This window comes from Biomphalaria glabrata, chromosome 1 (genome assembly GCF_947242115.1).
Source record: "Biomphalaria glabrata chromosome 1, xgBioGlab47.1, whole genome shotgun sequence".
In the NCBI taxonomy this organism is placed as follows: domain Eukaryota; kingdom Metazoa; phylum Mollusca; class Gastropoda; family Planorbidae; genus Biomphalaria; species Biomphalaria glabrata.
Genome location: NC_074711.1, coordinates 69,318,520 through 69,334,888, shown reverse-complemented (window position 1 = coordinate 69,334,888; position 16,369 = coordinate 69,318,520). Strand labels below are relative to the sequence as shown.

At 37.3% G+C, this 16,369-nt stretch overlaps 2 protein-coding genes across 2 annotated transcripts in view; both read right to left on the bottom strand.

Annotated features, from left to right (window-relative positions):
• Nucleotides 1–16,369, bottom strand: part of LOC106074843 (kin of IRRE-like protein 2) — a 321,964-nt gene that overhangs the window by 294,295 nt on the left and 11,300 nt on the right. The gene's annotated exons all lie outside the window — the stretch shown is intronic.
• Nucleotides 350–2,989, bottom strand: LOC129926018 (serine-rich adhesin for platelets-like). The gene has a single exon (XM_056027807.1). The coding sequence runs from the start codon at nt 2,987–2,989 to the stop codon at nt 350–352; it is 2,640 nt and encodes an 879-aa protein (XP_055883782.1).

The following is a 16,369-nucleotide window of genomic DNA, read 5'->3' as shown; positions in this document are numbered from 1 at the left end:
AGAGAAAAGAAACAACGAAGCAAGAGGGTGAGGGCGAATAAAGGGAAAAGAGAGAAATGAATAAAGAGAAGAGTGAAGAAAAAAAGGTAGAGAGGGGAAGAGAGAAAGGAGAAGAGAAGAAAGAGAGAGAGAGAAATTGAAAGGAAGAAAGAATGAGAATGGAGGAAAGAGAAGGAAAAGGGAAGAAAGAAAAAAACAACAATGTGGAGGAGACATGTTCACCTCTAACCTCTTAGTATGAAGAATGTCTCGTGTCTTTGAGAATGTATGAAACGAACAATTTATGTCTCAGTATAAAGATAAACTATAAAGGACTCGTGTATCATGATAAGCGTTATTATCTTACACTTTACACTTGACTTTTTGTAGTTGCTACGACACGCGGCAAACACACACACACATGAATTGCAGTGTACAACTGGAGCATTCTGGACCAACCATTGTCATTGGTGATACTGTCACTGGTCATGATGTCATTGGTGATACTGTCACTGGCGATAATGTCATTGGTGATACTGTCACTGGCGATAATGTCATTGGTGATACTGTCACTGGCGATAATGTCATTGGTAATACTGTCACTGGCGATAATGTCATTGGTGATACTGTCACTGGCGATAATGTCATTGGTGATACTGTCACTGGCGATAATGTCATTGATGATACTGTCACTGGCGATAATGTCATTGATGATACTGTCACTGGCGATAATGTCATTGGTGATACTGTCACTGGCGATAATGTCATTGATGATACTGTCACTGGCGATAATGTCATTGGTGATACTGTCACTGGTCATGATGTCATTGGTGATACTGTCACTGGCGATAATGTCATTGGTGATACTGTCACTGGCGATAATGTCATTGGTGATACTGTCACTGGCGATAATGTCATTGGTGATACTGTCACTGGCGATAATGTCATTGGTGATACTGTCACTGGCGATAATGTCATTGATGATACTGTCACTGGCGATAATGTCATTGATGATACTGTCACTGGCGATAATGTCATTGATGATACTGTCACTGGCGATAATGTCATTGATGATACTGTCACTGGCGATAATGTCATTGGTGATACTGTCACTGGTCATGATGTCATTGGTGATACTGTCACTGGCGATAATGTCATTGGTGATACTGTCACTGGCGATAATGTCATTGATGATACTGTCACTGGCGATAATGTCATTGGTGATACTGTCACTGGTCATGATGTCATTGGTGATACTGTCACTGGCGATAATGTCATTGGTGATACTGTCACTGGCGATAATGTCATTGGTGATACTGTCACTGGAGATGATGTCATTGGTGATACTGTCACTGGCGATAATGTCATTGGTGATACTGTCACTGGCGATAATGTCATTGGTGATACTGTCACTGGCGATAATGTCATTGATGATACTGTCACTGGCGATAATGTCATTGATGATACTGTCACTGGCGATAATGTCATTGATGATACTGTCACTGGCGATAATGTCATTGGTGATACTGTCACTAGTCATGATGTCATTGGTGATACTGTCACTGGCGATAATGTCATTGGTGATACTGTCACTGGCGATAATGTCTTTGATGATACTGTCACTGGCGATAATGTCATTGGTGATACTGTCACTGGTCATGATGTCATTAGTGATACTGTCACTGGCGATAATGTCATTGGTGATACTGTCACTGGCGATAATGTCATTGGTGATACTGTCACTGGCGATAATGTCATTGATGATACTGTCACTGGCGATAATGTCATTGATGATACTGTCACTGGCGATAATGTCATTGGTGATACTGTCACTGGCGATAATGTCATTGATGATACTGTCACTGGCGATAATGTCATTGGTGATACTGTCACTGGTCATGATGTCATTGGTGATACTGTCACTGGCGATAATGTCATTGGTGATACTGTCACTGGCGATAATGTCATTGGTGATACTGTCACTGGCGATAATGTCATTGGTGATACTGTCACTGGCGATAATGTCATTGGTGATACTGTCACTGGCGATAATGTCATTGATGATACTGTCACTGGCGATAATGTCATTGGTGATACTGTCACTGGCGATAATGTCATTGATGATACTGTCACTGGCGATAATGTCATTGATGATACTGTCACTGGCGATAATGTCATTGATGATACTGTCACTGGCGATAATGTCATTGGTGATACTGTCACTGGTCATGATGTCATTGGTGATACTGTCACTGGCGATAATGTCATTGGTGATACTGTCACTGGCGATAATGTCATTGATGATACTGTCACTGGCGATAATGTCATTGGTGATACTGTCACTGGTCATGATTTCATTGGTGATACTGTCACTGGCGATAATGTCATTGGTGATACTGTCACTGGCGATAATGTCATTGGTGATACTGTCACTGGAGATGATGTCATTGGTGATACTGTCACTGGCGATAATGTCATTGGTGATACTGTCACTGGCGATAATGTCATTGGTGATACTGTCACTGGCGATAATGTCATTGATGATACTGTCACTGGCGATAATGTCATTGATGATACTGTCACTGGCGATAATGTCATTGGTGATACTGTCACTGGCGATAATGTCATTGATGATACTGTCACTGGCGATAATGTCATTGATGATACTGTCACTGGCGATAATGTCATTGATGATACTGTCACTGGCGATAATGTCATTGGTGATACTGTCACTGGCGATAATGTCATTGATGATACTGTCACTGGCGATAATGTCATTGGTGATACTGTCACTGGTCATGATGTCATTGGTGATACTGTCACTGGCGATAATGTCATTGGTGATACTGTCACTGGCGATAATGTCATTGGTGATACTGTCACTGGCGATAATGTCATTGGTGATACTGTCACTGGTCATGATGTCATTGGTGATACTGTCACTGGTCATGATGTCATTGGTGATACTGTCACTGGTCATGATGTCATTGGTGATACTGTCACTGGTCATGATGTCATTGACGATGAGAAGACATTGTGATACTATTGATATCGAATCATAACAATGTGGATATATTCAGCCATTTTGTTTTCTTTTACCCGACTGTATTATTTCACCATGTTGATCAGGGCCGGTCCTACAGATTGCGGGGCCCTATGCGAAACTGATTGCGCGGGGCCTAATTTGGGTTGTGATAAGGATAATAAGTGAAACTTATGATTTAGTATTAGAAAATAAATTCGTCTTTGCATTTTTGTTTATACTTTACTAAGTACAAAATCACTGTCAAATTAACTTTACTAACTTTACGAGCCATCTACAGTAGATAGTAGTTTCCCAACAAAAAGCCGATAAAAATTCAGATCTGCCTTTTAGACTTACTATCGACCAGCAAAATATCGCTTTTGTTGTTTTTTAAGAAGTCGAGAAAGATTTAGATATTTGCATTCCAGTGACTATTACAGTAAATTAAGTATTCAAACTTCTTGTTTTGGTTAAAATTCGGCTTATTATTACATTTTTATTAAATGAAAGCTAACAATACCGTCTTTTTTTAATCGCAGGCTGGATTGGCGTTTTCCATATTGAATGACACCCCGAAATGACAATTTTATCTGTTATAAGGAGATTTGCATCAGTTTTCGGAAGATTTTAATAATTTCTGGAGATTTTCATGACTTTTTCTTATATTTTATAATTTCAGGACAATTCTAGGAACCCTTTAATAATCAGTTAAAATGGTTTATTTTAATAATTTACACCTAGAATTTGCATCGCGCGGGGCCTATGAAAGTGCGGGGCCCACTGCGGCCGCATAGGTTGCAATGGCTTAAGACCGGCCCTGATATTGATTGATACACTTTATCAGAATGATCTCACAAGAACTGCACCTAAGTTCCAATCCAATGACCGAAGGTCAGTTCTAGAAATAATGAATGAAGTTGGCGGCAGCTGGAACCACGTCAGCTCAATGCAGGCTACTCTTGACATTTCGCCAGGTCATTTACTCTCTCCCTGTGTAAATAAAAGTGTTCTCTTTTTGTTTCTTGTATTTCACTTTTTTTGGATTTTGATGTTTTTGAGAGCCGAGAGAATGTTTAATTCTAGTGAAAGTACACACCTGTCTGCTCGTGCGGTATGTGCTCCGACCCCCCTCCCTTCTGGGATGTAACAATCTTCTATTCTGAAGAACCATATCAAACGAATACACGCATATTTTTTACGAAGCCAATATCAACTCACTCTGTCTGTCTGTCTGGTAAAAATGTTTGTCCACGTTATTTCTCCCACACCCAATCTCGGATCAAGCTGAAATGTTGCACAATAATTTCTTCTACATACCACAAAAAATCAATAAAATGAATTAACCAATTAGTTAATTACCTATTGGGAATTATTTTTTTCTCTCAAACAAGGGAAAGAAATTGTACTTGACTGAGATGGTGGTATAAGCTGAATGGACCTCATTCACCAATTGTAAACAAATAACATTTAGTCACGTGATCTTATCGATAAAAACAACGAAAAAAACGGTCACGTGACAACCATCATGAATTAAACATTCGATCGTAAATTATATAGAAGTGGTAGAGAACCACGTGGTTAAATGTTTGTTTACGATTGATGAATGAGGTATATTAGCCCCTTAAAGTCGCCGCTTTAAAGTAAGTTTGAAACAAACAATAGATAACTATGCAGTCTTCTATTTTCATACACACCTCACTAGAAGTGTGGCCTTAAGGAGGCTTGAGCCACGAGTTCAAATTCAGGTCTTCTTTCTGCCTTTTTTTTTTGTTTATAAATGCTTTTAAAAAGCGATTAGGGTAAAATTCACCCAGATATTCCTTTATTTCTCCCCCCTTCCCTTTCCCATATTCCCAACTGGTCCAGGCAAGTGATAGGATCATAGCGTAGTGAGAATGATAAAAGCATGAAGTTGCGCTATACAAAAGTAATTGGTAAAAATATTTCTAATCTTTTAGATCTATTATTTTTGGTCTAGATCAATTACAAATTTAATGACATGACTGATCCAAACTAATTGATACAATTACACTTTGTATAAGCTTTGTTTTTTTAAAGTATTTCTTATGTTTTTACTTGTTTGCTTTCTTCTCTTACGAAATAATTGCAGGCTATTGTACTAACCATTGTACTGACCATTGTACTGACCATTGTACTAACCATTGTACTAACCATTGTACTGACCATTGTACTAACCATTGTACTGACCATTGTACTAACCATTGTACTGACCATTGTACTAACCATTGTACTGACCATTGTACTAACCATTGTACTGACCATTGTACTAACCATTGTACTGACCATTTTACTGACCATTGTACTGACCACGTGAAGTGGACTTGTACAATAGTTTTTAATTTAATCATCGACATTTCCAAAGTAATAAACGCAACACTCCAGACGATTCATGAATATATTAAAATATTGTGTGATGCTAATTATAAAGCTTATATCAACCTACACTGTCTTGTCTATCTGTCAGCTACAATGTTTGTATACGCTATTTCTCCAACACCCATTCTCGGATCAAGTTGTAAACTTTACATAATTATTTGTTGTACCTAACAAAATATGAATCAATCAAAAAATTAATCAATTACTTCATTAACTGACATTGTAAGTTTTTCCTTTCAGACCTTACGGTTTATAGGGCAGATGCTGTTAAGGTCATCAGTTTCTTAATTTACGTAATTAACTATTGTCTCAAGTCCCATACTCAAGTCTATCTGAAATGTTTTGCACAATTATTCGATAAGAATACATGCATCAATAATAATTTTAAAAAAGTTAACCAGTTGTTTTTTTTTAGTTAATCTTTTATTAGAAACTAATTTTGTTTTATTTGTATTTCTGCGGTATTGATATACGTTGCAGTGATTTTTTGCGGTTATCCCCCTTAGATAAGCTTTATTTTTAAAAAATGTTTGTTTATGCTGCACGTCATTGAGACCCAAAAGAAAGCTACCGACGAAGACGGCGGAAAAAAAATTAAATCGGGCAAAGGCTTTGTCGGCATTGGGTGTGGCCAAATTGGTTGTTCACTCTCGAGTCTGGGCCGCCTCGAGAACTACTGCACTCTTCCTTTAGACTCTCATAAAAGTTCAAGAAAGTGAATAGAAGGAGTGGAAAGTAATAAAGATATAAACCTATCACTTCACTTCCATCACATTAACATCACTTGGATTAGAGTGAGAGAGACAGGGAGAGAGAGAGACTGGAAATAAAGATGGACGAAAAAAGAGGGGAAGCGTTACTAATTAAATTTGATTTTTTAACGGACGTGTCAGTTGTTGAACCCAATGAAACTCTCCGAACTTAAATTTCAAAAGTGTTTGACCAACTCAACAAGACGATGGTGGCAGTTTAAAGAATTGTTTCAAACCTAGCGATATGTTTTGGAAGAAATGGACACACTTGAGCTACTTGACTGTCTTCTTTCGACATAGTTTTTTTTTACACAGTTTAATTCTGTCTAGCAGCTAGCTGAATTCTTGTACATATGTTTGTTTGTTTTCCCACTTCCCAGTCTCGGATCAAGTTGAAACTTTGCAGTTATCCATTGTCGGTGACAACACCCGAAGTAATAAAATAAAAAAAAATAATAAAATATTTTATTAATTAGTGGTAATTAATTAATTTTGTTTTAAATACAAAAGGGAAGTAAATCTCGCAGCCTTGAGATAAATGACAGTAATTAAGCGGTTCTTTCCCTTTTATAACCATTGAAGAATTAATGAATTCCTGCTATTTCACCTTTCAGCTCTATTCAACGTTATTTCCTATTATTATTTTTTTTTTTGTTGTTGTTGTTTATTTTTCCCAGCAAACAGTTGACAAGTTCTGATTTTCTTTCTTTGCTCATATCATGTGAACCTACTGAAGGGGTGTACACACTAAATCATTTCTTATAATTAAAAAAGTATCGAATATTGTACAAACTGATATTAGCGGCCACTTCATATTACGCAGAATAAAAATATCAGACATATGACATTACACATCAAACATTACGCATCAAACATCTTGCATCAAAAATATTACACTGTACCATGGGCCCAGCCAGGGGGGGGGGGTTCTTGGTGTTCAAACCCCCCCCCCCCCCGAAATTAAATTTCCCCCCCCCCCCGGATCGGAATTCAGTAATTGATTTTTTGCTTTGATTTTGTTTATTTTGGGTGACATTTTAATACCATCACTTGCCCCAGCGCAGCCAATGGGTTTTGAGTTTAAAACCCCCTACCAGGGGGATTTGAGTTTAAAACCCCTATTAGGGGGTTTTGAGTTTAAAACCCCCTACCAGGGGGGTTTGAGTTCAAAACCCCTATCAGAGGGTTTTGAGTTTAAAACTCCCTACCAGTGGGTTTTGAGTTTAAAACCCCTTACCAAGGTTTTTTTGCAGTTAAATCCCTCTCTTCTAATAACAAAACAAAAAATAGGAAACGACTATCCCCAAATTCCAAGAGCACATTTAAGGAAGATTTTGATTTTATAACCCCCTATTCAATATAAAAAAAAAGCAAATTACACGCTCAAAATTCTATGAGATGAGCGTAGTTAAATGGGTTTCGACTCAGTTTTGAGTTTAAACCCCTTTTAGCGGGGTTTGAAGGTAAAAAATACCTCTTTAATATTAAAAACAAAGCAAATTATACACTCAAAATTCTATGAGTGCAGTCAAAGGGGTTTTGAGTTTAAACTCCCCTCCAGTGGAGTTTGAAGCTAAAAAAATAACTCTTCAATATAAAAAACGCACTCAAAATGCTATGAAAAGGGGTTTTGAGTTTAAACCCCCTTTCAGCGGGTTTTGATGCTAAAAAAATACCTCTTTAATATAATAAAAGCAAATTACACACAAAAATTATTTGAGCGTAGCCAAACCAAGCCAATTGGGGGTTTTGAGTTTAAACCCCTCTCCTACAGTTTGCTTTTCTTAAAAGTTTAAAACCCCTCCAGATGGTTTTGAGTTACAAAAAAAATTCTAAAGCAAACTACAGTTACCAAATACTATGACCGTAGCTAAATGGGGTTTTGAATTAAAGAAAAAAAAAAACTCCAGAGATATTTTAGTTTAAAATCCACAACAGATGATTTTGACGATAAAACTTCCCTTTTCGATATAAAATCTAAAGCAAACTACAGTCACCTAATTCCAAGAGCGTATTCAAGAGAGGTTACACATTTCTACCAGTGGCGGGGCTCCATTAATAAAGTGCTTTGAAAAGTCATCTGTCGAAATTGAAAAACACTAAATGTGGCTCAACAAAGATGGCTAAGATAGATTTTAGGAGTCAGTTATAGAGATCGGGTCTAAATCAAGGAAATCCTATGCCGAAAATTGGGAGTCGACCCCTTAGTAAGGTTGTGACAGAGCGTCTCATGAGGTTTGCGGGACATGTTCTCCGACAAAATGAATTACGCATACTTAAGGGTTGCAATGACATCCTAGTACAACTTAGCGCCAGTAAGGCAGTGAGAATAGCATTTGAGGTTTTTGAAATAAAACTTTTTAATAGCAGGAAAATTTACTGTAGATACCTCAGAACATTCATTTTGTTGGCTTTCAATACCAGAAATAGTGCTTGGCGGCGGGGCTTCGCCCCCAACCCCCCCCCCCCCCCAAAAAAAAATCCTGGCTACGCCCATGCACTGTACATTACACATCGAGCATCTTACATCAAACATCTACATCTAACATTACACATCAAACATCTTACATCAAACATCTACATCTAACATTACACATCAAACATCTTACATCAAACATCTACATCTAACATTACACATCAAAACATCTTACATCAAACATCTACATCTAACATTACACATCAAACATCTTACATCAAACATCTACACCTAATATTACACATCAAACATCTACATCTAACATTACACATCAAACATCTTACATAAAACATCTACATCTAACATTACACATCAAACATCTTACATCAAACATCTACACCTAATATTACACATCAAACATCTATATCTAACATTACACATCAAACATCTTACATCAAACATCTACATCTAACATTACACATCAAACATCTTACATTAAATATCTACATCTAATATTACACATCAAACATCTTACATCAAACATATACTTCTAATATTACACATCAAACATCTTACATCTTACATCAAACATTACACATCAAACATCTTACATCAAACATCTTACATCAAACATCCTACATCAAACATCCTACATCAAACATCCTACATCGAGATGACGTAGAGAGGATTAACTAGCTGGAAAAGTGCAAAAAAAATGCCTCATAGCAAGTAACAAAGTTACACAGAAGTAACAAAATATGTTACGTTCATTCTAGTTAAAATGTAAAGGACAATGGCGTGGGTGGTGGGAGGGTGCAACTGCTGGAGAGAGGTGAGGGGTCCCTATACAAACATTCAAGAACAAACCAAAAAAAAATGTGTGGAAATATGTTCATTTTATTTGAATCAATAATTCTTCTCGGGGCAGCAGCCATGTTTGGGGGCGTGGTGTGTGTTTTCTTCAGTGACGCGATAGTTTAGAGAGTAACAACAAATGTTTCGCTAATGGTTTATCGTAAATCAATGTCGGGTCACAGACCCACAGGTTACTATGTGAAGGAAGAATTTCTGGCATAAGGGAGATAAGCCACGGCAAATACTGACTTTGACTTGGTTGACCCAATACATTGCCCTACGGATTTAGAGTTTTTAAATGTTTGGATTCAATTTGTTTCTAAATATAGAAATTGTTTCATGTTCGCTAATGGCTGAGATGTATTCTCAGATTCTCAGAATTTTAAAAACTTATTAACTTGAACTAGCTATGGTCCATGTGTGAAATATTTGTTTTTATGTGGTCAAAATGGTTTCTTGGATTATTAGTGCCCGAGTTTGTGCATACCCTACATCGCTAGCTCTATACTTTTCAGCGTTTACGGTTTCTTTGTTCGTGTCTTCAGTGGTTATGAAATGACATAAGATACTATGTAAAATATGCAGACCCAACCAAACCATTTAAACAACACGAACACGTTACAAGAGGAGGAAACAAAACAACATCTAGACATGTTGTAAGACACAAGGCAGTTAATACAGGCCTATATACATATTATTTGTAAAGGAAAAAAACATTTAAATATCAAAAATACTCTCTTACGAGCCTTGCTATATTGACTAGTATTGCATCAATTATTTTGAATCAACCTTGTAACCACTATTTAATAGATCTAAACTAACAATAATACAATTGTGCGATTGGAAATATTTTTATTAATTGTTTTTACGTAGTGCAACTCTCATGCTCAAAGCATGCTCAGTGCGCTATGGTCCAATGACCTTTGTGAACCAGTGGGAGAAGGGGGGATATGGGAGAAGGTTTCCGTGCTGCCTTTTTAAAGCGAGATTAAGAAAATGGCTGCTCGATTTTAAATTGGAACTCCATCCTTTATGATGGAAGTCCGACATGTTTTGCCACTGAGCTATTTAAGAACTTATAAATATAGAGGGTTTTAGTTTAAAATTGTTATTCTCTACACAAGGCTTATCTCCCCTTAGCTTAGTACATTTTCTATATAAGATAAAGCGAATTAGTTCCACTATTTAATCAATCAATTGGTTGCTAACAATAAGTAACCATGGCAACGTTTCAACTTCCTCCAAGGATGGGAACTGGGAAAAAAAACGTCAGATTTGTACTAGACAGAGTTGAGATAAACTTTGTAATTATACCTCAAACCATGGAACTGCTCAAACTGCCATTTCTCTAGCCTTACATTGGACCTAACGTGATCAGAATTCATTTAAAACATATATCTCTAAAGCATGCACTGCTCACCAAACTGACGGCACCAGATGGTAGGACGAATGAATGTAATAAATACAATTAGACTTCTGTTGTTTTGTTCCTTAATACAGATTGTCGCACTCCTTAGTGTAGATCTTAATACTTTATGCATACAGACTTTCCTGGTCACAGCTGTCTGGCGTATATAATCACTGGGTCATACTAGAGAACAAAGCCGGATCAATTTTCATTATATCTTGATCTTAGTTTATAGCGCTTGTTTTGTCACTGTCCTATTGTTTTATCTGATTAAATAGATTGACAGTGATAGAAAGAAAGGCCATAAGATTTAATCTGTGAATATTTATTTAACGTAGATGGATCAACACCCTTTTGAATTTATTCTGGAAAATATTCTATTTAAGCACGATGTGTTGTTTTTTTTTACAATTTAACTTAACGACTCGATTTGAAAGTCTTGAATCCACTGATGACTGAGGATACTTTAAAACATAGAACATGTAGAATAAAATAGAAAAAAAATGCCTCATTTTTTATTGACTTTAACAATTCGTTCTACTGGCTTACACTTTCTTCATGGATGTAAATATAAAGAAGTATTTTTTTAAAAGGAGTCATTTATTTCAAGCTAACATTTCGAACGTCGTTGTATGGCTGGGTAGAGAAGCTGGTAGACCCCTGCTCAGGGTATGGCTGGGTAGAGAAGCTGGTAGACCCCTGCTCAGTGTATGGCTGGCTAGAGAAGCTGGTAGACCCCTGCTCAGTGTATGGCTGGCTAGAGAAGCAGGTAGACCCCTGCTCAGTGTATGGCGGGGTAGAGAAGCTGGTAGACCCCTGCTCAGTGTATGGCTGGGTAGAGAAGCTGGTAGACCCCTGCTCAGTGTATGGCTGGGTAGAGAAGCTGGTAGACCCCTGCTCAGTGTATGGCTGGCTAGAGAAGCTGGTAGACCCCTGCTCAGTGTATGGCGGGGTAGAGAAGCTGGTAGACCCCTGCTCAGTGTATGGCTGGGTAGAGAAGCTGGTAGACCCCTGCTCAGTGTATGGCTGGCTAGAGAAGCTGGTAGACCCCTGCTCAGTGGTATGCTCATTGAGCTAACGTAACGTTATAACAATATTTGGGAGGAGATGTAGTTCAGTTCACTTTCTACACGTAACATTCAATATTGAACACTGTCGTCATTCAATGTCTTAAACCATTGTGTTTTAAATCCTTAGTTTGAATGAACCAGTTCTGTTATCATGAAAGTAAAACCATTTTCATTTAGAGCCCGTGAAAGTGTTTGTTAAAAATGTCACTTTTATTCGTCCGACTTCATGGACTCAAAATGTATTTTCTTTTTCATTGCCGGTCATTTAAAGTTAAATAGAAGGTCTATTGACTAGGAAAAGATCTTTGAACTAGGAGAAGGTCTGTGAATTAGGAGGTCTGTGAACTAGGAGAAGGTCTGTGAACTAGGAGAAGGTATGTGAACTAGGAGGAGGTCTGTGAACTAGGAGAAGGTCTGTGAACTAGGAGAAGGTCTGTGAACTAGGAGGAGGTCTGTGAACTAGGAGGAGGTCTGTGAACTAGGAGGAGGTATGTGAACTAGGAGGAGGTATGTGAACTAGGAGAAGGTATGTGAACTAGGAGAAGGTCTGTGAACTAGGAGGAGGTCTGTGAACTAGGAGAAGGTTTATGAACTGGACAAGGTCTATGAACTAGGAGAAGGTCTATGAACTGGGACAAGGTCTATGAACTAGAAGATCAAGGAGCCAGTAGATAGAAACGTTCTCTATAATCCATACGCTTACATATTTTGACCTTCTTTCTAGTAACAGGTCATTAGATTGTAGATCTCTGTGTATTCAAGAAGGAGATCACATAAATTAAATTTTAAACAAAAAAGAGACAGTATTAACAATAAAAATCCTATTTAAGTTATGGCATTAACAAGCAAAATATAAAAATACTTTAAAAACAAAGCATTTATTGAGTAAAGCGAGAGGACCGTCTAACTACTGTCATATCTCTCAATATTGCAAGGTTTATCTCCTCATTTTTCTATGTAAAACAAACTTAATTAATTACTTCAAATTGATTGATCCTTTTATTTATTCAAGTGTTGTCATCGAGAATAAATAATTTCGAAAAATGTCCACTTGATCCGAGACTGGAAAGAGGGAGAGAAAAAAGTGTGTGAAAGAATCCACCCAGACAGACAGACAGAATGGGATGATATAAGCTTTGTAACAAAATAAAATTAAACTCAAGATAAGAGTTATGGTATTAACAATTCATATACGACATTGTGTAATAGTTCTAACAGTTCAATTGAAGAGTCAGTCATGTCAACAACAAATACACAAATCAAATTAAGAATGAACGCCACAGCACAGTTTCAGCCCAACATATCAGAATTGTGCACCTCTGCTTGTGAGTGGGTGGTACCGAGTACTGTAAAAACTTGACTGACATGGACCAAACGGCCTTGACGAGCCAGTTGTTTACTCTCAGCCAATTAGACACGTAGCAATGAAACAGTAGTCTAGGGCAGCATGACCCCCGTCAGCATGACTACTTGCTCAAACCTTATCAATCAGGACTGCCTTGGAGCTACAGAGAATGTGTGAAGAGAATAGAGATTGACTTTCAAAGTGCTGAAAACGGATTCATTAACAGGTTGTGAAAGTAACTTTAGATTAAGTGTGTCCAATGTAGATATGGAACTAGTCCAGGGAATTAAGTCAGCTTTTATTTTCAATGGCGGGAATATAATAAGCTTTAATACATAAAAGTTTTTAGCGGCAACCTAAATGGGGAATAGTCGCTATTAGTTTGTGTGGTTTGTCTGTCCGTCCGTCCCATTTAGATCTCATAAAATAGAAAAGATATTGATAACACAATATCATGATCTGATAAAACGGCAACTTTTTCTTCTCTGAAAGCGAAAATTTTATTTTTTTTAAATCAACTATGCAAGCATTTTTTTCATAAAAATACATTATTTTTACAACTTTCACTATTAATAGTAAAAAAAACAACACGGGAGACTAATAGTTAAGGGAAGAGGTTATTTAGCATATTTTTAACACATTTATGCAAACGGTTTTAGATTTTTTTTCTCACAAAAAAAAGTTTTCTTTTTAATTGTATTACTAAATTATTTATTTTCTACTTCTAAAACTACTTACATTTTAAACATTTTTTTTTTACTTTTTTTTTAGAGAGAAAAAATCAATTTAGTATGCATATAAGTCGAATATATTTTAAAACAAAAATAAATAAGTAATGTTTCACATTACATACGTGAGGTGAACATGTTGGCAATCAGATGAAAATATCAGTTCATTGAATACAGTATAGTTGACATCAATTTTAGCCTGTACAGTTTACATAGCAAGTTGTGTTGTCTTTATATGAGAAACGAGTCCTTGTAATCACAACAAATTTCCGTAAGGATCAATAAAGCAGTCTTAGTCTTAGTCTTAACATAAAAAAAGAGGGGGAGGGGAACCTGAAAGGTGAATGTGTTACGTCATCAGCATGATATGGCTACTTAAGTATCAATGATTTTATGACCGAGTAACACGACAGACAACTCATGTATGTCATTATCACTGTAGTTTGAACGTCATTAGCAAATTAAGAGTAAGATCTTTGCTAGCAAACAAGATCCTTAATGGTCTTTTATTTCAATGTTATTTTAAAAACTTTAACAAAAAAAAGTATAGTTTAAAAATAAACGAAATAAGGAAAATACAAATCACTTATTATAAATAATAAAAAAAAAGACAGCACTATAAAAAACAACAGACAAGAACTCTTGTGTTCCAGGAACTAAATAAAATAATACTTTTATTAATTTTTTTAGCAATATCGTTTCTTTTCTATCTTGCTTCAAAAAAGAAGACTACGAGATCTAGTAAAAAACAAGGTTACAAAGACAGTTTGTGTGGAAACACAAACTTAAAATCGGCCCCCGAAGTGGTCCACCCAGGCAGGCTTCAATATTTTCAGAAAGAACATCCAAATGAAATTATATCAAAGACAAATGAGAGATAAGAATGGAGAAAGAAGGTTGACAGATCTTGTGTAGAGCCCAATGGTGCTGCAGATCAAGGAATAGGTGCAAGTGAATGCAAAGTTAGATGTGAACCTGGCCTAATTAGTTCCCCTTTCAGACCTTGTGGTCTATAGGGCAGATGATGTAAGGTTCCTCTGTTTTGTGGCCTACGGTTAACGAGGGTGTCATGTAGCCAGCACAACGACCAACCGCCTTTACTTTTCCCCAACTAATGTCAGGTACCCATTAGAGCTGGGTAGACTCAGAGGCGCCCAAGGATTCGGAAGTTGAAAATCCCAGTCTTCACCAGGATTCGAAGCCGGGACCCTCGGTTCGGAAGCTAAGCGCTTTACCGAGCCTCTCCTGATCTTCACAAGATGTTATTGTTTTGAAAACGCTTCACCTGTTATTTGTATTCTCATAACTACTATATATCAGCATAAAAAAAGTTTAAGAAAATGAAGTTTATAAGATTACTATTCGTTTTAAATTAGGTCTAACTTATAATGCATACTAATTAGCCTTTTCTCTTTAAAAAACTGCTTGCATAACTGATTTTAAAAATTAGATTTTTCGCTTTCAGGAAAAAAAAAGTAGCCGTTGCATCAGAACTTTGAATGGTCTAAAATATTGTGATGTCGGATTTTCAATATCTTTTCTAGTTTACGAGATCTAAACGGGACAGACGGACAGACATTTCGCACAAAACTAAAAGCGTCTTTTCCCCTTTCGGGGGCCGCTAAAAAAGTGGAAGTGATGACATGTTGTGCATGTATAGTTGGCCTCCTTCGGTCGTAGAACGACTATGGTTCTTCTCGAACACTTTTTCAAGTGACTGTGGAGCCCTATTTTGGAGAGACAACCCCGTCCACATATATTGCATGTCAAGCTGGCTTTCGCTTTGGTGGTAGAGGAGCTGGCCATTCTCCGTGTGGCACGCTTTTCTTTAAGAGCCGCGGCCCATGTTTTTTCGCTGTTCATAGCTTTCTTGGTCACCGTCTCTCTCCAACTAGTGCAGTCTAAGGCTATGTCTTCCCAATGGTCAGTATCAATGTTCACTGATTTTAAATTTCGTTCTATCACATCCACGTAACGGAGGTGGGGGTGACCAGTTTTTCATGAGCCAGACGCAAGTTGCCCATACAGAATGATTTTCGGGATACGATTGTCCTCCATCCGGCGGACATGTCCGAACCAGCGCAGGCGGCGTTGCCTGAGGACTGTATAGATACTGGGAAGGCCCGTTCTCGCGAAGATCTCTGTATTACACACTCTTTCTTTCCATGTTATTTTTAAGATCCTTCAAAGGCAGCGCAAGTGGAGTGAGCTTAGTTGTCTCTCTTGCTTTCAGTAAGTAGTCCACGACTCAATGCCGTACAGTAACGTGCTAAGAACACATGTTTTGTAGACCTCAATTTTGGTCGCTGTGGTGAGCTTCAGGTTTTCCATGTATTCCATTATTATTGTGGTGGCTAACTGGTAAAGAGCTTGACTTCTGAGCCGAGGGATCTC

What these genes read in the sequence shown, in the direction of transcription:
- LOC129926018 (XM_056027807.1), bottom strand. Translation starts at nt 2,989, where the DNA reads ATGACCAGTGACAGTATCACCAATGACATCATGACCAGTGACAGTATC.